This window comes from Dipodomys ordii, unplaced genomic scaffold (assembly GCF_000151885.1).
Source record: "Dipodomys ordii isolate 6190 unplaced genomic scaffold, Dord_2.0 Scaffold107, whole genome shotgun sequence".
Classification (NCBI taxonomy): domain Eukaryota; kingdom Metazoa; phylum Chordata; class Mammalia; order Rodentia; family Heteromyidae; genus Dipodomys; species Dipodomys ordii.
The window spans coordinates 4,111,352-4,135,450 of record NW_012267323.1 but is presented as its reverse complement, the minus strand read 5'-3'; the positions used below and the strand labels follow the sequence as shown (position 1 = coordinate 4,135,450).

Genomic DNA, 24,099 nt, shown 5'->3' with positions numbered 1-24,099 from the left:
GCGGGGGCGGCACCCAGGAAAGGGTCTGGGGGGCGCGGGCCGGTCGCCATGTCTGGGGGCAGGCTGCGCAGCTCCTCAGCCGGCTCCCCGGGCTCCCCCGGCTCCCCGTCCTCCCTGCGGGGCAGCAGCGGCTTGGGCGCCGTGGGTCGAGGGGGCGGCTTTTTCTTCAGCTCCCTGTAGGACAGGCCCGCGGAGAGGTCAGCCATGCCCACCCAGCAGCCGTGCGGGCACGGGCGGGGCTCCCGGGGCTCCCAGCCTCGGGGCACGCACGCATGCACGCACACACACACACACAACACACACACGCACCTCTCGAGCAGCTGCTGGCGGGCGGCCTCCCGCGCCCTGCAGGTGGCCTGCGCGCGCTCCAGCAGGGCCGCCACCTTGCTCTCCAGGTCGGCGTAGAAGTCCTTGCCCTCCTGGGACTTCTTCATCAGGTCCTCGTAGGCCTCGTAGGAGGCCACCAGCGTCTGCAGGGTGGAGTTCCACCTGTGGCGGGAGGCAGGGCTGAGGTCAGGCGAGCCATCGGGGCGAGGGGCGGGGGGCGCGAAGGGCCCGGGCGGCACTGACTTTTGGTCCAGTTCGCCAAGCAGCCGCCGCACGGCCGCGTACTGGACGTTGGCCTCGGTGAGCGCCCGCAGCACGTTGTCCTGCGCGGCCAGGTTCTGCTCCAGGTACACCTTCAGCTGGTCGTACTTCTTCAGCTGTTCCTCGAACAGCTTCTACAGGGGAGGGGGGGGGAACAGGGGAACGAGGGGGGTCCACTCAGCACATCCCCTTCCAAAGCCCAGAGCAGGGCCCCCCAAGCACCCCCGCTCCTGCCCAGCCCACCCACCTTCATCTCTGAGTGGTCAGTGGTGACCAGAGAGGCGGTGATGTCGTCCTTCTGGATGAGCTCCCGCAGCTGCTGCTCCAGCGACACGCGCTGGTCCCGCATCTCCTGCACTTTGGCCAGGATGCGCTTCAGGTTTTGCAGCACCGCCTTGTCCTCTAGGGGGCAGCAGTGGTCAGCGGGGGGGGGGGAACCCCAGCTCTTGGCCTCCCCGCCAGGGGGCGGCAGCGGCAGCAGGGCTCACCTGGGGTCAGGGCTGGCGTGGGCAGCGCGGCCCTCACTTGGTCCAGCGGCCCGCTGAGCAGACGCAGGTTGCCCACGTGCAGGTTCATGGCGCGGTGCAGCTCATTGTTGGTGAAGGACGCCTTCTCGTGCACCTCCATGTACTTGGCCCACTCACGCCGCACCTCGGCCAGCTCGGCCTTGGCGGCGGCCGGGCTCGCCCCAGCCTGGCCCGTGGCCTCGTGCAGCTTCTGCTCTTGCCGCTCATCCTCCTCCAGCAGGTCCCTGATGTCCTTCAGGGAGGCCTCCACGTCCGTGAACACACCCGACAGCACTGGGGGAGGGAGGGGGAGCATTGGGGGGCAACCCCTGAGGCAGGCTGACCCTGTGGGGGGGGTCCCACACCCAGGGGCACAGAGAGGCGTCTCGCCTGCTCTGGGCCTGGCTCACCCTGCATGGACTGCACGAGGTTCTTGACCGTGTCTGGCCTGACACTGAGCGCCGCGCACTTCTCCATGAGCTGTGGCGGGATGTGTGCGTACGTGTCCAGGTTGTCCACCGTCTCGGGGTCCAGCTGCATCGAATCCATGAACTGGCTGTGGGGTGACAGAACCGGGAGGTGCTGCCTGCTCCCCGCTTCAGTGCCAGGCGCCCCTCCTGCTGAACTAGGTCTTGAGAGGTCTCAGCAACGTCACTCCCACCCACACCCACAGACTGCTGCGAAGAGGGACAGACAGACCTCCCGCACCCCCCTCACAAGTGCAGCCATCAGAGCTGAGGGTGGAGGTCACCCCGCGTAGATGGGGCTGAGCCTCCAACTTACTCTAGGACTTCGTTCTTGTCCTCGATCTTGGCCATCATTTCCCGCAACAGCTTGGCCTTCTCCTCGCTGGGGGAACAGAGCGGCTGGTGGAGACCCCATCTTGAGACGCCCCACGCCGTGCCCGACACGCAAAGGTGGGAGCGGCGCTGCGACCCACCTGTACAGGGAGGAGGCCTCGTGCGCAGCCATGGGCACCAGTTTGGCGAAGATGTCAGGACCCGTAACAGCTGGATCTGTGGGGTTCACTGGCAAGGGCTTTACCAAGGGGGCTCCTGGTGTGTGCATAGAGGGGAAGAATTGCAGAAGGTCAGACCCACGCAGACACCGCCCCCCCCCAGCCGCCTCCCTATCTCAGCCCCATCTTCCTTCCCCGCCTGTCCCCAGCCTCACTACCTTTCACAGGCTGCAGGGTGTCCAGCGCCGGCACAGCTTCGTGGTAGATGAAGTCGTTGTCCTTCTTGGCAGAATTGTACCTGGTGGTCCAGGGTGGGGGGGGGGCAAGAAAATGGAGGTCAGACACTGCATGGGTGGCTTCCTGCCAAGAGCGCGGGGGGGGGGGGGGCAGGGAGCCGCTGCCCTCACTCACTTTCCTCCGATGACGTCCATGGCAAAGCGAAGTGCGTCCTGTACAGTGTCCGGCTGGCCCTGTGGGACAGAGAGAGGAATGGGGCTCGGCCGATGCCAGGACCCAGGGCTCTGCTCCCCTCGCCGGCTGTGCCCCGGGGATGAAGGGGAGCCAGGCCTCCCTAGCTTTACCTTAGCCAACTTGATGGCTTCATTAAGCTTGTCCAGAGCACTCTGGAAGTAGGCCACCTGTGGAGGACAAAGCCTGCTCAGTCCTTTCCTGCCTGGCCGCCAGGTGACCCACCAGAAGACAAGACACCCAGGTGGCAGATGCCAGTGGAGCCAAGGGCGACCAAGGGGACAGCGTCACCTCCTGGCTCACAGCTCTACACAGCCCCGCTCTGTGGAGGCCCCTAGGGATAAGGGCTGCTCAGGGACCTAGGGGGAGACACAGCAGCGTGATGGCAGGGACAGGGGAAATGAACCTGGGAACACCTCCCCTCCCATCTTGGGGGGAACAGGACCCCCCCAGATCTCGAATGGGGGGAATATCCCGTTGCCACACCCTAATCACCTGTTCCCCAAACTTCTGCTGCTCCTCAGCCTGCTTCCCCATGTGCAGCTGGGAAAAGAAGAAGAGGGGGTATCAGGACCGGTCCAGGCCACGGCCGCGGCCGCACCGGCCTCTAAGCCAGGCCGCTCACATGAGCCACCGCCGCGAAGTAGTAGATCTTCATCTGCACCAGCTTCTTCCAGTCCTTCTGGATGCGGCCCAGCAGCGAGGCCGTGTCAGGGTTCTCCAGGGCTCGGCAGGCCTCCTTGTAGTAATCCACCACCTGGGAGTGGACATGGGGTGAGCGGAGGGGGCAGGGCAGAGGCCGGGCTTCCCTGGAGCCCCCATCCCTACCTGCGCACTGATGCGGGCCACTAGGAAGCTCTTCCTGTTGTCCAGCATGGACTTCTCCAGCAGGCACTCCTGGGCCTGGCCCTGGGGAAGACAGGCAGGTCGGTCCCTTGCTCTCTCCTTCCTGGGGGTGGGGAGGGATCCCCTTCTCCCGATCCCCTGCACCTGATCCCCCGGGGGCTCAAAAAGCAATCCCAAGGCTCTCCAGGACCCAGGATCCTAGCTGCCCCTCCCTCCACCATCTTGGCACCTCCGCTCAATTTAAGCGCTAAAAAAGGGCGCGCGCCTCACCAGCATGAGGTTGACGTTGAGCGTGAGGATCTGGCGGCTCATGTCCACGCTGTAGGCCTGCGGGAAGTGCTCCCGCAGGTAGGCGAAGGCTCCGGCTGCGCACTGGAAGTGGGTGCAGGACACCTTCATTCCCTGGGAGCGGGGGCAAAGCAGGGAGCTGCAGTGGTGAAGCGCCCTTCCCGGCCGGGCCCCCTCCTCCCCCACGGCCCCCCTCCTTACCTCCTCCGACACCCGCTTGTCCATGGCCCCCAGCATGGAATGCAGCGCACCTGGGGGTCGAGGACACGGAGTTAGGGGAGCCTGGGCCTGGGGGGTGTGCTCCTTGTGTCCCCCAGTAGGGACAAGAGGCGAGAAGTGGACAGGGAGTCTAAGGACACCAGGCAGAGGCGGGAACACGTGCGTGGGGGGGGGGGGAAGGAGACCTCCATGTTCTCCTTTTACTACCAGAGCCAGCTAAAGCCAAAGGCCTGCTGTGTGTGTGTGAGGGGGGGTTGAAGGGGGTGCTGTCCAGTCAAAGGAGCCCCCTCTTGCAACTGGATCACACAAGACAACTGGGTGGCAGGCGGCGCGGCGCGGCGTGGTGGAGTCTCCCCAGCACCGGGCAAACAGCAGAACTGTGGTATGGCCAGAAAGGCCACAAATGCAGGGGTACCCCCCCAACACACAAAGCTCACAGCTTTGGGGGGGGCTCACCGAGGTTATAGAGAATGCAGGCCTGCTCGTACTTCATGTCCTCATGGGCCACGGACTTGCCGGAGAAGATCTCTGTCCTGCAGACACAGTGCTGTCACTGGAGTGGGGGCTGGCGGGGACCCCAAGGCCAGGCCAGGGTGGGGATCGGGGTGAGGAGAGGCCCCGGGAGATCGCACTCCTCATCCCATGCAGCAAGGACAGAAGAGGATCCCAGGCCTCGGACACCCTGCAGGTTCTAGGCTTCCCACCTGCCCTGCTCTTACCAGGTGACGGGGACGGCCGCTTCCTGGCCTGCGCCCATGGGCACCCGGCTCTGCAGGTAGTGGAGCTGGCCAAGGTACTTGCGAAGGACACTGCAGCCCTCGAAGTCCCGGGGCACGCGCACAGCATTCTGGGGGCACAAAGGGAGAAAGTGGCTGCCACCCATGGGGGTAGGGGGGCTGGGACAAAGGGAGAGCAGGCCTGCTCACCACGAGACCCCACGACAGCCCACCCCTTGGCGATACCCACGCCCCTCCCCCCCAAACAGCACCCAAGGCTGGCGGCATGGAACATGCTCGAAAATGCTTACTCTATCTAACTTCTGACTCAACAGTTCTGCATCTAAAAATAAGACCTAATTGATAAAGCAAGAGACATCGAGGAAAATATGTTTGGACGTGCGCCAGCGTTGAACACCAGATGCCACCCCACTTTTCATTAGAGAGGGTTATTGAAACAAATGACAGCAAGAGCCACACATGAGCATGCACTGCAGCGGCACCAAGTAAAGGCACACCTCTTGTGGGTCCTGATATAGGGTTAGGCCAACGGGCATGTCACAAAGGATGGCACCATCTCAGTGCTATAAAATCATAATATGACATGCACATAGAAATGTAGACCAAGCCGGGCGCCAGTAGCTCACACCTGTAATCCTAGCTACTCAGGAGGCTGAGATCTGAAGATAGAGGTTCAAAGCCAGCCCGGGCAGGAAAGTCCATGAGACTCTTGTCTCCAATAAACCACTAGGAAACCGAAGTGGTGCTGTAGCTCAAGTGGGAGAGCGCTCACCTTGAGCTGAAGAGCTGAGGGACAGAGCCCAGGCCGAGTTCAAGCCCCAGGACCAACAACAACAACAACAAAGAGAGGATGGTGATCTCAGGATAGCCACAAGCAAAAAAGTAATACTGAAAACAACAAAAGAAGGGTCGGAGGTGTGCTGTGAATGGCAGAGTGCCTATTACCACATGCCCTGAGCTCGATCTCCAGGACCATGGCGGGGGCGGGGGAGGGGGGGGAGAGGAATTCTTGCAAGACACCCAATAGGAACTCTATTTGGGCTTCCAGCCAGGATACTGTCAGAGGGACTCTTGCTTTGGGCCAGTGTCAGAACAGGATTCTACAAAGCTGTGATTACAGGCACACACCACCACAGCTCCCTTTGGCTGAGATAGGGGGTCTTGCTAACTTTTTTTCCCAGGATCCTCTTGAACTGCAATCCTCCCATCTCTGCCTCCCAAGGAATAGGGATTACAGATATGTACCACAACACTTGCTCTGTGAGAGCAGACAGTGGAGCAGACAGCTGGCACTGGCCTATTCTGGTGTCTGAGGAGAGGCAGTGTCTCAGGAGATGGGGCTCCCTGTAAGCCCAATCTCCTCTTTATACAAGAGACTCACCTATAGTAAGCTATGTCACAGCTGTACAACCACCTCTGTCTCACAGGCCAGGACTACAAAGATTGAACCATCCTTACCACGATCTCTGATCTCTGCCATGTTCAAATCCCACTTATAACAAGCACTTTTCTTTTTTCTTTTTTTGGTTGGTCCCACGACCAACTCTGGGCCTGGCACTGTCCCTCAGCTCTTCAGCTCAAGGCAAGCGCTCTACCACTTGAGCCACAGTACCACCTCTGGTTTTCTGGTAGTTTATTGGAGATCAGAGTCTCAGACTTTCCTGCCTAGGCTGGCTTTGAACCTCTATCCTCAGATCTCAGCCTCCTGACTAGCTAGGATGACAGGAATGAGCCACCGGCACCCGGCCTACAACAGACATTCTTTAAACCAATCCACTGTACAAATTAGAGCCATCTCCTGAACCAGTAAAGACTCAAATAACAAGTTCGATGTCTAGCCACACACTGTTTATATTCACAAAAATCAGTGGCTTGCATTTCCTAAAAAGCTTCCTTGGGGAACAATGAAAGCAGCCCCTCCTCCAGGTCAGACACACCAGCCCACAGCCTCTCCCCAAGGATCCCGGCCTGGCCTAGCTCCTGGGGTAGAGGAACAGGAAAGCAAGCTGGGATGAGTGCACCCTGGCCAGCTCCCTGCCCTGGTCCATTTGGTTCCATCCTCAGAGCCACCTGAAGAAATGAGTCCCAGCTCCGGGTAGGGACGGCGGCAATTTCCCCTGCTCCTCTAGCAATGGAGTGAAGGTGCTACTCTGCACCGGACGCGGCTGTCCTGCAGGGGGCGCCCGGCCCTCACCGCAGAGGATCCGCCTCACAGCAGATTACGATTAAATCATTAGTTCTCCAATTATTCCATCAACTCTCATTAACATTTAATCCTGCCAATTGCAGGAAGATGGTGGAGGAAGAGGCAAAACAGACTGGGCCAGCAGGAACTGGGGAGTCTACTAAACACCCAAGGCCCTCAACTTCCCAGGGAAGCGGGACATACAGTCGGGTTCATTTCCGTGCATTTCAGCTCCTCTACAGTAGCAGCCACCTGCTCCCCACTCCTCGCACCAGGCAAGCAGCTGTGGGAACCACGGTGGGCAGAAAAGGAGGCTTGCCCTCCAAAAATACACCTGGGCTCTTAAGGGTCCCCTTGATGGCTGCCCCTCCCCCTCCACTGTAGCCACAGCTTCCAGACTCCAGCTGAGTCACTTCCAGTTAAAGGAAGTGACATGCCCCACTTTCCTCTTTGGGAGCCACATATCAATATTAGGACATCCAAAAGTAGCCACTTCATACAGGGGAGGTTAGAAAGTAATCGGGCATACCCAAAGGGAAGTGGAGGATCTGAGAAGACCTAAAGGTGACATCAAGGCTGGCTGGCACAGAAGCAGCCTACAACAGTCAGAAAAACAAAGGAAAGAACCATCCAACACCAGGGAAGGAGGAGAATCATGTGGTGCTGAGGAATCGAACCCAGGGCCTCATGCGTGCAAGGCAAGCACTCTACCACTGAGCCACCTTCCCAGCCTCTCATTTCCATCATTAGATTCAAATGCTCAGTTTTCACTAACAAAAAGATTATACAGCATACAAACGTTCTGACAAAAACCATCCCTGAGAAAAACCAGATAAAGGATCTATTAGAAAAACACTTTAAAACAAGTTTCCTTGCTGAGCACCAGGGCCTCACACCCTAACATCATAGCTACTTAAGATAGCTGAGATCTAAAGATTGTGGTTCAAAGCCAAGTCTGGGCAAGAAAGCTCAAGGGATTCTTATCTCCAATTAACCACCAAAAAGTCAGAAGTGAAGCTATGGCTCAAGTGGTAGCACTAGCCTTGAGCAACAAAGAGCTCAGGGACAGTGCTCAGGCCTGCGTTCAAGCCTGCAAGACATGCGCACACAAAAAGGAGAAAATACAAGAGATAGAAAATCCTCAAAGAGACAAATCTGGAGCTGAAATGCACAATAGTTATGATTTTTTAAAAAAATCACTAGAGGGATTCAAATGCAGATTTGAGCAGACAGAAAAAGCATCAGCAAATCTGAACATAAACAATGAAAATTTTGTTTTTGTTTTTTTTTTTCTTTTTGGGTCTGGTCTTGGTGCCTGAACTCTGGGCCTGGGCGCTGTCCCTCAGTTCTTCAGCTCAAGGCTAACGCTCTACCACTTGCGCCACAGCGCCATTTCCGGCTTTTTTCTTTTTGCTTATGTGGTGCTGAGGAATCGAACCCAGGGCCTCATCAAGGCAAGCGCTCTACCACTGTGCCACCTTCCCAACCCAAGCAATGAAAATTTTGTGTGCACCAGTCCTTATTAGACTGGAACTCAGGGCCTCGCTCTCTCACTTGGCTTTGTTCATTCTAGGCTGGTTGCTCTACTACTTTAGCCACAGCTTCACTTCCGACTTTTTTTTTTCCGGTCCTGGGACTTGAACTCAGAGCCTGGGCACTGTCCCTGAGCTTCTTTTGCTGAAGGCTAGGACTTTACCACTTGAGCCACAGGACAACTTCTGGCTTTTTTCTGTGTATGTGATACTGAAGAATCAAAACCAGAACTTCATGCATGCTAGGCAAGCACTCTACCATTAAGCCACATTCCCAGTTCCCTTACAGCTTTTTGCTGGTTAATTAGAGATAAGAGTCTCATGGACTTTCCTACAGGAGCTAGCTTTGAACTGCGATCCTCAAATCTCAGCCCCCTGTGTGGTTAGGAAGACAGGCGTGAGCCACCAGCATTCAGCAGGCAATAAGAATTATTGTCTGAGGAACAGAAAGAAAATGAAGATTAAAAAGTGAAAGAGCTCCTGTGACATAACTTCAACTGGACCAACACATACACACTGTGGAAGTATCTAAAGAGAAGAGAAAGGCAGAGAAGAAAGAGAAAGGCAGACAAGTGAAAGAAATAACAGTGAAAACCTTCCCAAATTTGATGAAAGACATGAATACAAACATCCAAGCAAAGCAATGAATTCCAAGTAGGATGAACTCAGAGACCAACCACGGGCACAAGTTATAATAAATCAAGCGTCAAAGACCAAGAGAAACATGTTGAAAGCAACAGAGGAAATCCATCACACACAGAGATGATGCACAACATCGCTCGTAGAGGTCATCAGAAACGCTGGAAACCAATAGGCATTTTTTTTGGGGGGGAGGGGGTCCGGTCGTGGGGCCTGAACTCTGGGCCTGGGCACTGTCCCTCAGCTCTTCAGCTCAAGGCTAGTGCTCTACCACTTGAGCCACAGCACCACTTCCGCCTTTTTTCTTTTTGCTTATGTGGTGCTGAGGAATCGAACCCAGGGCCTCAGGCACGCAAGGCAAGCGCTCTACCACTGAGCCACCTTCCCAGCATAGACATATTGAATGCACTAAGAGAAGAAAACTGGGAAGGTGAGGCAGACTCCTCCCTCCTCTTGGCTAAGTCTCCGCCCAGTATCTGTGTCACCTAGGTAACTGGCACACCTGGAGGCAGTCATCTCCCCCGCCCAAAGTCACATTCTGGGCCACCCCGGTCACGCCTCCCATCAGAATGTGGGAAGGTCCCAGGCTCTGAGGTCACATCGGCATCAAGTGGTCCACAGCTTCCCTTATCTGGCCACACCCTCTCCCCAAACCCTTCCCTGGTCAAGGCGGGGCTAAACAGCCCTCTGGCCCCTTTTCAGTCAAGCTAGCTTCTCCACCAGGTACAGTGGGGGCAGCAGTTAGGTAAAATTAAACTCCTTGCCTGAACACTGAGTGGTGTTCTCCTTATCGGCTACCTGATTAAACCTACCTATTTACTTTACCTAACAGGAAGGAAACAGGAGGGTCTGGGAGCATGGAGTGGGCCTGGTCAGCAGGCACTGGGAGGCGCTGTGCTGCACTGCCACCTGCCGGGGTGTAAGATCTGTTCTCTCTGCCTGCCCCGCGCATCTCTCTGCAGATGATGGGGGAGGTAGTCAAGTCCAGAGCTGTTAGCAACTTGTGGGAACAGAGAACCTCGACCTTTGCACTCTAGCACTCCATCACACCCAGCAAAGCATCCATTTACTCTGTGGTTCTTAATTTTTAAACTGCTAACGTGCCACACCAATGGTTCATACCTGTAATCCTCGCTACTCAGAAGGCTGAGGTTCGAGGATTACGGTTCAAAGCCAGCCTGGGCAAGAAAGTCCATGAGACTCTTAATCCCAAAATGCTGAAGTGGAGTCATGGCTCAGGGACAACACTGGGCCCTGAGTTCAAGCCCCAAGATTGGCACAGAAAAATTAAATCTTAGCCGGGCACTGGTGGCTCATACTTATAATTCTAGCTGCTCAGAAAGCTGAGCTTCGAGGACTGTGGTTAAGAGTCAGCCCGGGCAGGAAAGTCCATGAGACTCTAATCTGAAACTAACCACCAAAATGCTGAAGTGGAGCCATGGCTCAAATGGCACAGTACAAAAGCTCAGAGACAACAGCCAGGCCCTGGCTCATGCCTATAATCCTAGCTACTCAGGAAGCTGCGACCTGAGGATCATGGTTCAAAGCCAAGCTGGAATTAGAGATGCTCAAGTGGTAAAGCATCAGCCTAGAGCAGAAGGGCTGAGGGACAGTACTCAGGGCCTTGAGTGCAAGCCCCAGTACCAGCACATAAAACAACAACAGAAGACCTGAGGTAGAATCAACTCTTAGGGTTCCTTGTCTCTCATAGAACACACCCCCTAACCTTCCTGCAATCAACGAGCAGTACTGGTGACTCCTTACAGTATACAACCGATCTGTTAATTTGGAAATAGTTCTATTTAAGCTACCAAATGAAAACAATTCCCGACAGCTATCCAGAAAGTACCAACAAGTACTGGTACCTGCCACAAACCCAGACATGAAAGTCATTATTCAAACCAGGGAAGCAAAGTTTTCAAGTGAAATAAGCAAGTTGATGTTTAAGCATGGTAACGAAGGTTCCAACTCTTGCCTGGTACTCTTGGCTCAGGGTCACCTGTAATCAATCCCAGCTACTTGGGAGGCTGAGATCTGAGGATTGACGTTGGAACGCAGCCCGGGCAGGAAAGTCCATGACACTCCTATCTCCAATTAGCAGGAAAGTCCATGAGACTCTTACCTCTAATTAAACACCAGAAATGGAGCTGTGGTTCAAGTGGTAGAATGCTAACCTTGAACAACAACAACAAAAGGCTCAAGGACTGCACTCAGACCCTGAGTTCATGCCCTAGGACTGGAATGAACACACACACACAAACACACAAACACACAAACACACACACACACACACACACACACACACACAGTTTCCCAACTCTTTCCAATGCTGGTGTTGAATGCTCCTTGAAATTAAGTTAGTGGTTTTCCTACCAACAACTCAACTGGAGGCACTGTATGGATTATCAGGGAGAGCCACCTTCAAAACCCTCCAAATGAAAAAGGTTTTAACAAATGTCTGCGGACATTACTACATGACTGGATCTCCAATATACAACACTGATGGGAGAAAGGAAGACCTCCAAGTCCCTGTCTCTTGGGACTGAGGCAGAAATGATGTGCTATTCTATCACTTTGATTCTTAAAAGCATAAACATTATTTTCAGAATACTAATTACAAAATGGCCTTTTGTTATTATTGCTAGGAAATGCAGATGAAGGCCTAGGAGTGTGGCTCAAGGACCTACCCTACTTAGCAAGTGTGAGGCCCTGGGTTCAAACCTCACTATATACAACCACTACAACCACAACCACAACCACCACCACCACCACCACCCCCCTAGCCCAAAAGAAAAATAAGCAGGAAAAAAATCTTCAGATGAAAAAACACTCTTAGTAAAGCAGGAAGATTGCAAGATTGAACTATATAGCAAGATGCCATCTCAAGAAAACAAAACAAAGCAAAAATGCCAGTTTTCATAAAATGTTAGCACACTCACCAAATCTTTTACCAATTGAATTTGTTTAATAGTTCTTTTTTTTTGGGGGGGGGGTCGGTCATGGGGCCTGAACTCTGTCCCTCAGCTCTTCAGCTCAAGGCAAGTGCTCTACCACTTGAGCCACAGCACCACTTTGGGCTTTTTCTGCTTATGCGGTACTGAGGAAACGAACCCAGGGCCTCATGCATGCGAGGCAAGCACTCTACCACTGAGCCACCTTCCCAGCCCCTGTTTAATAGTTCTTGAGCAATGGGATCTGCTGGCTCATTAAAATAAAGAGGAAGGGGGACACCTGTGGCTCACGCCTGGAATCTTAGCTACTAAGGAGGCTGAGATCTGAGGAGGCTGAGATCTGAGGAGGCTGAGATCTGAGGATCGCAGTCCAAAGCCAGCCATGGCAGGAAAGTCCCTGAGATTCTTTTTTTTTTTTTTCTCGGTCGTGGGGCTTGAACTCTGGGCCTGGGCGCTGTCCTTCAGCTCTTCAGCTCAAGGTGAGCGCTTTACCACTTGAGCAACAGCGCGACTTCTGGTTTTCTGGTGGTTTATTGGAGATAGGAGTTTCACGGTCTCTCCTGCCCAGGCTGGCTTTGAACTGAGATCCTCAGATCTCAGCCTCCTGAGTAGCTAGGATTACAGGCGTGAGCCACCGACGCCCGGCTGTCCCTGAGATTCTTATCTCCAATAAACCACCAGAAAAGTGGAAGTGGCGCTGTGGCTCAAGTGGTAGAGCGCTGGCCTTGAGCTGAAGAGCTCAGGGACAATACCCAGGCCCAGAAGTCAAACCCCACGAAGCACCAAAAAATAAAAGAGGAAATCTGTGTAGTTATAATGGCCATATCTGGAGCACAGTTGGTTTGTTTATCCTGTTTCTTATTTTCCAAGTTTTCACAGAGTAAGAGATGGTACAGACCCACCTGCTACCCATGAGATGCTACCAAGAGAGCTAAGGCGAGCTGGGCATGGTAGCGCATGCCAATCATACCAATAGGCAGGAGGCTGAGGCAGGAGAATCATGAGTTCAACACCAAACACCAACCTGGCCTTGAGCAAGACACTCTTCCTAAAACAAGAAGACTGGGATGCTCCACTCCCACAGTCGCTCCAAATACAGAACAAACCACTGCAAACAGCACAACCGCCAACCCCTGTGCACAAGGCTCACACAGAAGACACCAGAAACAAGCCACAGATCATGCCACCAATATTGTCCTGGAAGTGCCCAGCAACCACAAGAAAAGTGCCTGCTGAAAAGCAGGTAGCAAAACCATCAGTAGGTGTACTGATGTGTACTCACATAACCCAAGAAAAACCACCTGAAATATCATCAGAAAGAGTCAGACAGTTAACAACATCAACCATGCAACTGCTTTTCTCTAAACCAACCGTACCATGGAGAAACATACTGGAAGAAGTAGCCAGGCATGCAGTGATAGCAATGGGTAAAACACTCATGGAGGGATAGGACCAGGACAATGGGACCTGCAGAAACTGTTTTGAGAAGAAGGCTAAGGAATACGAGAGACTGATGGGAGGGGGTGAGGCTGATTAGGATAAATTTGTAGACTATGAGAAAATATCACAATGAACTACCTTTGCACAACTTATGTATGCTAATTAAAAAAAGACAAAAAAAGGTTCATACCCATAATTCTAGCTACTCAGGAGGTTAAGATCTGAGGATCACAGTTGGAAGCCAACCAGGGCAGCAAAGTCCATGAGACTCTTATCTCCAATTAACTACCAGAAAACTGAAGTGAAGTGGCACTGTAGCTTAAGGTGGTAGAATTCTAACCTTGAGCAAAAAAGCTCAAGGACAGTGCTCAGCCCTTAAGTTCAAGCCCCACAACTGACAGAAAAAAAAAAAAAGATTTCTGCAGTGTAGCCAGTAGTGAAGTGTGCACTTGGCATACACTAGGACATGAATATCAATGTCCAACAACCAAAATACACAAAAATAAGATATATGCAGACTGTTTTAAAATAAAAAAGGGTTGGGAAGGTGGCTCAGTGGTAGAGTGCTTGCCTCGCATGCATGAGGCCCTGGGTTCAATTTCTCAGCATCACATAAGCAGAAAAAGCTGGAAGTGGTGCTGTGGCTCAAATGGTAGAGCGCTCACCTTGAGCTGAAGAGCTGAGGGACAGCGCCCAGGCTCACAGTTCAGGCCCCACGACCAACAAAAAATAAATAATAAAATAAAAAATAAAAACCAACAACAACAAAAAACACCAGGGGCTGGGAAGGTGGCTCAGAGGTAGAGCACTAGCCTTGAGCTGAAGAGCTGAGGGACAGCGCCCAGGCTCACAGTTCAGGCCCCACGACCAACAAAAAATAAATAATAAAATAAAAAATAAAAACCAACAACAACAAAAAACACCAGGGGCTGGGAAGGTGGCTCAGAGGTAGAGCACTAGCCTTGAGCTGAAGAGCTGAGGGACAGCACCCAGGCCCAGAGTTCAGGCCCCACAACCAACGCCCCCCCCCCCAAAAAAAAAAAAAACACCAAATCTGGGCCAGGGAGAACATGCTTGTAGTTCCAGCTACAAGCTAGAACTTGGTTTTGTTTTTTTTTTTGGTCCGGTCGTGGGGCATGAACTCTTGGTCTGGGCGCTGTCCCTCAGCTCTTCAGCTCAAGGCTGGTGCTCTACCACTTGAGCCACAGCGCCACTTCCGGCTTTTTTCTTTTTGCTTATGTGGTGCTGAGGAATCGAACTCAGGGCCTCATGCATGCAAGGCAAGTACTCAACCACTGGGCCACCTTCCCAGCCCACAAGCTAGAACTTGGGAGGCTCAAGGAAGAAAACTTGAGCCCACAACTTTGGGACCAGACAAAGCAACTTCCTCTGTTTTATGTTCTCTAATCCATCTACTCAGGAGGTAATCAAGAAGATCAGTCTGAGGCAAAATAATAACTGAAAGAATTAGCAAGACCACTGTTCAACCAATAAGCCAAGCATGGTGGCAAGTGCCTGTGGTCCCCAACTATAGGAGGCAGAGATAGCTGGATCACAGTCAGAGGGGCTACAAAGCAAATTCAAGAAGAGCGGGCGGGGGGCTGGGAAGGTGACTCAGTGGTAGAGTGCTTGCCTTGCATGCACGAAGCCCTGGGTTCGATTCCTCAGCACCACATAAGCAGAAAAAGCTGGAAGTGGTGCCGTGGCTCAAGCGCTAGCCTTGAGCTGAAGAGCTGAGGGACAGCGCCCAGGCCCAGAGTTCAAGACCCACAATCAACCAAAAAAAAAAAAAAAAACAAAACCAGCATAGGGTATGTCAGATCCAGTTTCAAACAAAACAAAACGAAGTCCTCCTACCTGTCTGAGCAACTCCAGCTTCTTCAGCTCTTCATTGTAGGCTTCTGGGTTCTCTCCATAATTCTTTAGGACAAACTAGGAGGAGGAGGAAAAAAAAGAATGTAATCCAGTGAAAGATAAGACAGACAGAGACAGAGACACACACTCCTCCCCAGATCTCTGGTGATCGCCAGCTGGAGTCCAGGCTTGATTCTACACCCACAGCTGGTGTGGAACTACTCTTCCACAACAAAGGGTGACACCAAGATACTATAGCCACGAACGCCTCCTCTGAGCATAGTAGACCCTGGGCAGGTCCTTAAAATGTTGAAGCCCTCTCCACAAAGTCCAGGATTCTTCCAGCTCAGGAAACTAGGGAGCTTAGCTGGCTAAGTAGGACCCTAAAGGGTCACAAACTTAAGCATCCTTAGGATTGTACCCTGCTGTTTTGGAATCATAATCCAATGACTTATGTAGGTAAAAGGCACCAAACAAGACCAAGAGTAGCTGGGTGCCGACGGCATGTGCCTGTAATCCTAACTACTTGGGAGGCTGAGATCGAGGTTCAAAGCCAGCCCAGGCTGAATCACCAGAAAACAGGAAGTGGCACTGTGGCTCAAAGTGTTGGAGAATTACTAGCCTTGAGCAAAAGAGCTCAAGGACAGTGCTAAGGTCCTGAGTTCAAGCCCCACGACACACACACACACACACAGACAGACACACACACACAGATAGTCAGACACACACAGACACACAGACACAGACACAGACACACACACACAGACAGACAGACAGACAGACAGACAGACAGACAGACAGACAGACAACACACACACACACACACACACACACACACAAGCAATCCTACAAAACCTTCTCTGGCAACTCTATCCTTGCTAGGAAAGGGAACCACAGGTGATCTGCAATCTTGTCTGGTGGGAATGACCCAGATGGGACCTGGGGACAGGGGATTCAACTGCCACATCAGGAGACTGATGTGCCTGCCCACCACCTCAAGAGCCGTCTGTCTTAGACAGAGAGCATCCACACCAGCTGAGTCCTGAGTGAAGGACCCTGCCTTGTTCAACAAGGATCAACAGACTAAGGCAGTGGAATTACCCCTGCTGCCATGCTTGCTGCTGGTTCACTGGCTAGCAATCTCCGCTGCCATGCTTGCATTGGCTAACAATCTGGGGTAGAGGGAAGCCACGTGCTCTACAAAGGACACTGATGACTAAAGCACAATGACTTCCAGGCCCCAGCCAAGGTCTGTGAGTTGCATTCTTTTCCTGTATTCCTTTCCAAGACCCAGGACCCAGTGCTAAGGAATCAGTCACGTGGGAACGGGGGATGCTGGAGACAGGTTTCATCTACACTAGTAGGAAAAGGGAAGGGAAAGGAAGAGGGAAGGCTAATGCTGAGTTAATTACAGCCCCCTCCAGTTAATTCTCTCAATCCTCTGGCCCTTCCTTCCCCCCTCTTCTCTTGGTTTTTACCTCCTCAAAGTCCCTGGACCAGCAAGCTCAATTCTTTTACCCCCTGCCACCTCAACCCACTCCTACAAATCCATCGGAACTCTGACGCCACTCCCAGCTTTCCATCCCATGATTGAGAAAGAAACGCACACCCTTGGGGGGAAAAATAAAACAAAACATCCTCAGTTCAAGACAGAGAAAGCAATGGGATGTGATCTAAAGAGAAAAAAAAATCTACAAAATGCGTGCCTATGTGTTCTTGATGCCTGGTGAGGAAAGCAATTTTTAATATTTATTTTTTATTAAGTAGTTGTAAAAAAAAAAAAAAAAAGGAGTCCCAGTTCGAGAAGTCAGGTTATGAGGGCTGGGAAGGTGGCTGAGAGGTAGAGTGCTTGCCTTGCATGTATGAGGCCCTGGGTTGGATTCCTCAGCACCACATAAGCAGAAAAGCTGCAAGTGGCATTGTGGCTCAAAGTGGTAGAGTGCTCGCCTTGAGCTGAAGAGCTGAGGGACAGTGCCCAGGCCCTACAACCAACCAAAAAGAAAAAAAAAAGCCAGGCACCAGTGGCTCACGCCTGTAATCCTAGCTACTTAGGAGACTGAGATCTGAGGATCGTGGTTCAAAACTAGCCCAGGCAGGAAAGTCTGTGAGACTTTTTTTTTATAATATACATATTTTTATTGCAAAGATACTGTACAGAGGGGTTACAGTTACATAAGCAAGGTAATGAGCCCATTTCCTATGGAGCATTGTTACCCCCTCCTTTGTTTTTCCCCTACTGTCCCTTTCCTCTCCACCGCCCCAACTCCTCCCTGACTCCTATCTTCAATAAACCACTCAGAAAACCAGAAGTGGCGCTGTGGCTCAAAGTGGTAGAGCACTAGCCTTGAGCTGAATTGCTGAGGGACAGCACCCAGGCCCAGAGTTCAAGCCCCACGACTGACAAAGAAAAAGGGGGGGAGGGCTTGAGCTATGAGGTAAAATTTGATTATCTGAACAGGAGCAGATTTTTCAATTGACTCCATCTCATCTAAGAGGTTTTAAGTCTGCCCACTGTTAGACTAAGTCCAAGCACAGCCCAGAGGCCCTGAGAGATCATACAGGCCAAAGCAATCAGAGTGACATGGTAAGTTCTCCTCTAAGAGGTCTTCATGTGGCATTGCAGAAAACCCTGTCCCTGTTCTTCACACAGTGGGAAGGGGAGAGGGCTGCTGTCCACGTAACTTCATTGCTTCCCTAAGATGAGCACGCACATCCCCAAGATGAGCAGCCACAGGCTAGCACAGAGAGCCTCAGACACTCAATCCGTACACAACCCACACAGGGGATATTGTTCTGATTATCACCATTTCACACTTGAGAAGAGAAATCTGAGGGCTGAGTGATACAGGGAGAATGACTGGAATACACTGTACACAGGTGTGAAAATGGAAAAGAACCCCCCCCCTAACTAATGTCAGCTAATTTTCTTTGGAAAAAAGTGAGGTCATTTGCCAAGGCTTCACAGTACTAGTAAATGAAGGGGCAAGGACTGAAATCTAGGCATTTGGACTTCAGAGACCATGTTATACCATCTATTTGTTTCTGATTTGTTTGTCCGTCCCAGATCTTGAACTCAGGACCTGGGTGCTGCTCCTGACCTTTTTTGCTCAAGGCATGGTACTCTACTATTTGAGCCATAGCTCCATTTCGAACTCCAAAGAGTCTCATGGATTTCCTGCCCAAGCTGGCTTTGAACAGTGATTCTCAGATCTCAGCCTCCTAAGTAGCAAGGATTTCAGGCATGAGCCACAGGTACCTAGCTTATGCTAAGCTCTTTATTTTTGTTTTTGTCGGGAATGAGGCTTCAACTCGGGGCATGGGCACTGTTCCTAAGCTTTTTCGCTCAAGGCTAGTCCCTACCACTTTGAGCTATATAGCTCCACTTCCGGTTTTCTGGTGGTTAATTGGATAGGAGTCTCACAGACTTTCTTACCCAGGCTGGCTTAGAATCGCACTCCTCAGATCTCAGCCTACTGAACAACTACCAGAGCTTGCTATGATCTTAGTCTGACATACTATCTCCAAACCTCAATGCTAATTTAAAGTGATAAATCAAAAAGGAAAGGCATGAAAAAGGATTGAATATGCAACTTTTTTTGTTTTTTTGGTCGGTGGTGGGGCCTGATCTCTGGGCCTGGGCGCTGTCCCTCAGCTCTTCAGCTCAAGGCTAGCACTCTACCATTTGAGCCACAGTGACCACTTCCAGCCTTTTCTGCTTATATGGTGCTGAGGAATCAAACTCAGGACCTTATGCATGCAAGCCAAACACTCTACCACTGAGCCACCTTCCCAGCCCACAACTTTTCTTTTGAGGTTCACTTGAGGGCCTTGAACTCCTAGGTCCAGTAAAATTCAGATTCTCAGGCAGCTGGGACTGCAGACACTGACCTTATTGCACCACAGGGTATTAGTACCTCATTCACACATACACTCTCCTTGTTCCTCTACTTCCAGAGCTGAGTCGAATATAAGGCATTCCTTGAATTGCGCTCAGAAATACACAATGAATCGAGTCCTGCATATAATACTGTCACTTTGTACAATACTCATACAGCTGCTGAACTTCAAATGAGGTTATTTTTATTCGAGAAAGAAGTGCTGGGGCTGGGAATGTGGCTTAGTGGTAGAGTGCTTGCTTGGCATGCATGAATCCCTGGGTTCGAGTCCCCTGTACCACATAAAAAGCTGGAAGTGGCACTGTGGAAGAAAAAGCTGCAAGTGGTAGAGTGCTAGCCTTGAGCAAAAGCAGCTCAGGGACAGTGCTCAGGCCTGAGTTCGAGCCCCAGGACTGGCAAAAAAGTGCTGCCAAGGGAAATTTTTAGCCTTTGGCTCCCTGTCAGCAAGCCTGATAGACAATCACCGCTAAAAGTACTGCACCTGAAAACAGACTCTCAATTGTCCCTTAACCTGAACCTGGGGAATACTGAGCCCCTCCTCTCATCTCACTTCTGATTGGCCCCTGGGTCTCATAAACAGCCGAGTGAGAAAGACTCAAGTTACCTCTCCCAGAGGAAGTCAGAACTAGATCAGGTGATCCAGCCAACACCTACAAGGAACTCCCCACACAAGGATTTACTACTGCCTGAGTGAAGGACCCAACTCTGATCTAAGCCCTGAGTGAAATGGACGTGGGCCTTTGCTGTATGGGATTAGCAAAGTCAGAGAAGAGCAGGGACCAGCCAGGTCATCTGTGGCTAGAGCCATTCTGCTGTGAAGTCGAATCTGTGATTCCATTTCACCTCCACAGGTAACTGACAATTTCCCCATTTCCTCTTAAGGCCTCGGAATTTCTCAATTACCTTTCTCTCTTTGTGGACGTGCAAATGTACACTAATTTTCTAAGAGCCAGCGGTCCCACGGGGTAACAGGAAAAAGTTCCACAAATCTGAAAAGCCAGGCCCTCCCTAGATGTGAATAGATGAAGGAGGCGGCATGTGTGCGCACCTTAGGTTGCAAGGCAACTGAGTGCTGGAAAGGCCGGTCTGATTCAGAGGAGGTGGTTCAATTGCCAGGTATCTGAGGGGACTGGGATTAAGAGATGGTTCAACATGGGTGTCAAGCAAGTAGGCAGGAGTTCCGGTAAGGACCTGAGCAAGGACAATCCATGATCAGATGTGGGAGGGATGCTGAAAGTTCCCACAGGAAAGGCCCAGAGGAGTGAAGTTACAGAAGCAGGCTTCAGTGAGCTGGTGAGAGGTCTGAACAGTAGGCAGATCTCTACAGGACTGTGACCAAAAGGTAGAAATGTAGGTAGCAGTTCAGGGAAGGGGATGGATGTGGGAAGTAGAGAAGAAAGGATGACTGATATGCAGAGGGGCTCCCAACCAGACGGTACACCTGCATCTGAGGGGTGACCATGTGGATCACTAGGAGGAAAGCTCTATGAGGCACTCAGTGAGTGAATCCGGGAGGGCTGCATCATCTCAGCCTGAGCCTGTATACAGCAGCTCAGGTGCAGTTAAAGTAGGTGTTTGGGGCTGGAAAGAACAAACACTAGCACCTGTAGCCAAACTATAGTCAACAATGAAGAACAGAAGAGGCATCCTTCATGTAGGTCCAGTGAGTCAGGACAATGTAGAGCAGGTTGAAAGGACACCTCAGTGGTAGAGTGCTTGCTTAGAATAGGGGAACACATAGCCCTGCCTTCAATCTCTATTAAAGCGGGAAGGGGGGGTGTTAATATCACTTTTCCACTAAAAAAAATGTGAGCCCAGGTATGCCAACCTAGGTATGCTAAGCACTGCTTGTTTGTTTTTCCTGGCTCCCGCTTCACATCAATATATAATAGAAAACATATCCATTTGAAGCAAAAATCAATAGTTAAACAGAAAAACCTTTGGCAAGTTTCAATGTAATGGGTTTATCTGCGCAAAAGCTATAACACAATGATGCATGAACAGGGAAATCTTCCAATCGAAAGACCTTCAGAGAATTCCAAACACCCATGTTCTCTGAAAACATTTACCAAAAAACAGTGAGGCGAAGAAAACAACTTAACCAGCTGCTACTGAATCAATGAGTCAACCTGTTACTGTTTAATTAGGACCACCCATGCTTCAGTTACTATAACTCAATTCTCTATTAGTTTGGTCTTTCGGGCCTACTCCAAGTCTGTGGCCTCCCCAAATTTTATTTAACAATACCACCACGAAAGACTTTGTCAAAAGCCTAGCCTTACAAACAAACATCTAACTAGAAAACTTCTATTCATCCTTCAAAACCCACCTCTAGCAAGCCTTCCCTGATGTCCTCTCCTTAAGATTGGTATTTCTAAATGCTACAAACTCTTCTTAGACTAGTATCACTCTAATTTTTAAATTCTCTCCACCAAACAATTGAGAAAAAAGGGAGTTAGGACTGTATTTGTATTACCAAAGCTCAGCATAGTGCTTAATAGGCTGACATAAACAGAACTGAATTTTACTTTACCTCCCTAAATTCAGAAACCAGCAAAACACCAGACTGTGTGGCTGAACTGGTAGAGCACTACTCACGAACAAAAAAGCCCTAAGTTCAAGCCCTGGTACTGGCACTTATGTGCACATATACACAAAAAATTACATGTGTGGGACTGGGAAGTTGGCTCAGTGGTAGAGTGTTTGCCTTGCATGCATGAGGCCCTGAGTTCGATTCCTCAGCACCACATATGCAGAAAAAAGCCGGAAGTGGCACTGTGGCTCAAGTGGTAGGACACTAGCCTTGAGCTGAAGAGCTGAGGGACAGTGCCCAGGCCCAGAGTTCAGGCCCCATGACTGACACACAAAAAAAATAATTACATGTGAAAAAGAAAAATAAACTAAACAAAAATTACATGTGTACAGATGTGTGTATATGTATATATACACATACGTATGTATATATGTACACATATGCATATAATATACACTACACACACATGCACACGCACACTAAAAAAGGACCTACAAGAACAGGGAGGAATTCCTGGACAGAAAAGAGCAACAAGCTATAAACAGAAACATGGAAGGCCTGTACCAGAACTACACAGCTCAAACTATAATGGGCCCCCAATGATCACTAAAAAGAACTGGGCCAGGTAAAGGAGAGCTCTAAAAGGGGAACTAAAGAACTTAGCTTCACTGTATAAAACTAGAAGCCAGAGTTTTGCTGTGTTTCAGAAAAACCCAGGTAGTTGTATTTCTATGAAAGAGCAAATGGAAAAGAATTAAACAAAATTTTTGCAGGGTGCTAGTGGCTCACGCCTGTAATCTAGCTACTCATGGGGCTGAGATCTGAGGATCGCGGTTCAAAGCCAGCCCGGGCAGGAAAGTCCATGAGACTCTTCAATAAACCACCAGAAAACCAGAAGTGGCGCTGTGGCTCAAGTTATAGAGCAGTAGCCTTGAGCTAAAGAGCTTCAGGGCCAGCGCCCAGACTCAGAGTTCAAGTCCCACGACTGGGGGAAAAAATTTTAGATCAATTAGTCTAATTTCCTGGTTTTACAAGATGAGGAAACAGAGGCCAAGGCTAGTATTTCAGTGGGAAAGGAACACTTGGAAGGGACCCGGTTTTGGTGCCCTGAACAAAATTATAACAAGGAATGCAAACCAAGAGTGCCTGAATGGAGACTCTAATAGTGTGAAGGTGGGATATAGCTTTGGTAGGAAACTATTTCCAAACTCAAGCTTCTTTTCCCAAGCACCTCACTGAATAGTGCTTAATCTAGTAGCTTCTGTGCTAAAACACACAAACACAACAACGCACCTGCCATCTCCAGCAGACGTTTGGCCTGCTTCACTTCTGCTCTGGTGGCCCTTCCCAAAAGCAGGTGCTGTCTCAGAGAGACCCTTGATGCTCACTCACCACATTCTGTGCCCTCCCTTCAGAAGCCCCCCTGCCTCAATAAACACCAATCTTGTCTGTCCTATGCACGTCCGCCATTCTCGCCAGATCCCTCCGCCGGCTATAACAACCCTGCAGGTGTCTTTTGGTCCACAGGTGCTTCATGAATAGATGTGTGAGGTCTGGGAGTCGGCACCCCGTCGGCGCCACTGGCTCACTCACACCTGTCATCCTACGCTTAACTAGGGCTGAGATCACAGGAAAAAACAAATCTGTTGAGACTTTATCGGTGAAACCATCCTCCCCCCCACACACACCCCTCTCCATTAAACCACCAAAAATCTGGGGAGGAGCACGGCGGCTCCAGCGGCCAAGAGCTGGCTCAAGCCTGGAGCACAAAGATTCCAGGGACAGCTTCTGCCAGGCCCTGAGTTCCAGCCCCGGGACTGATACAAAACAAGTGTCAGCACCCCCTCAGTTCCACCCCCCAGCCTCCTGGTCCACCAGTGGGGTCGGGCCGGGCCCAGCTTGGAATCCACACACACACACACACACACACACACCCGTACCCCCACCAGAGCGGGGGTGGGGGCGGCCTGGCGACGGAGGAGGGCCGGGGCAGAAATGGGCACGGAAGGCGTCACCCCGGAGAAGGGAGGGAGAAGGGCCTCAGGTGGGGAACTGGCAAGCAGACAGACGGACGGACGGGCCGACGGACAGATCCTGGAGGCACAGGTCTGGAAGCGGTGGGGGTGGGGGGAGGAGGCGAGCACGCAGGGACCCGACGGACGGTGAGGGGGAAACGCGGCCTCGCCCGACCCGGTGGCCGGGCCTGGAAGCGGGGAGTGGGGGGCGGGCGGGGCGGAGCCCGGAGCCCGAGGGGCGTCACGCGCCGAGACGCGGCGGGAAGGCGCGCTCACCTTCTTCACGGCCGGCTGGAAGTGGAAGTCCCCGGCTTCCTTGAGGTCTAACCAGATCATGGGCATCCGGGGAACGGCCTCCATGGCGGCCCTCAGCGCCCGGCAGGCCCGGCTGGGCCACTCCCCTCGCCGCGGTCTGGGTGCTGCCTCAGCCGCGCGCACGACCCC

At 51.7% G+C, this 24,099-nt stretch overlaps 1 protein-coding gene across 1 annotated transcript in view; it reads right to left on the bottom strand.

Annotated features, from left to right (window-relative positions):
- Nucleotides 1–24,099, bottom strand: part of Ptpn23 (protein tyrosine phosphatase, non-receptor type 23) — a 27,157-nt gene extending 3,058 nt beyond the window's left edge. Inside the window, exons 1-20 of the mRNA XM_013028067.1 lie at nt 23,932–24,099; nt 15,215–15,289; nt 4,593–4,720; nt 4,330–4,406; nt 3,856–3,905; nt 3,637–3,768; nt 3,349–3,429; nt 3,146–3,277; nt 3,016–3,063; nt 2,634–2,690; nt 2,464–2,522; nt 2,271–2,350; nt 2,035–2,149; nt 1,878–1,943; nt 1,505–1,650; nt 1,077–1,388; nt 836–990; nt 571–722; nt 310–489; nt 3–174 (exon numbers count right to left, since the gene is read on the bottom strand). Of these exons, the coding sequence (XP_012883521.1) occupies nt 3–174; nt 310–489; nt 571–722; nt 836–990; nt 1,077–1,388; nt 1,505–1,650; nt 1,878–1,943; nt 2,035–2,149; nt 2,271–2,350; nt 2,464–2,522; nt 2,634–2,690; nt 3,016–3,063; nt 3,146–3,277; nt 3,349–3,429; nt 3,637–3,768; nt 3,856–3,905; nt 4,330–4,406; nt 4,593–4,720; nt 15,215–15,289; nt 23,932–24,015 (2,301 nt within the window). The 5' untranslated portion in view covers nt 24,016–24,099. The remainder of the gene's footprint in view (nt 1–2; nt 175–309; nt 490–570; nt 723–835; nt 991–1,076; nt 1,389–1,504; nt 1,651–1,877; nt 1,944–2,034; nt 2,150–2,270; nt 2,351–2,463; nt 2,523–2,633; nt 2,691–3,015; nt 3,064–3,145; nt 3,278–3,348; nt 3,430–3,636; nt 3,769–3,855; nt 3,906–4,329; nt 4,407–4,592; nt 4,721–15,214; nt 15,290–23,931) is intronic.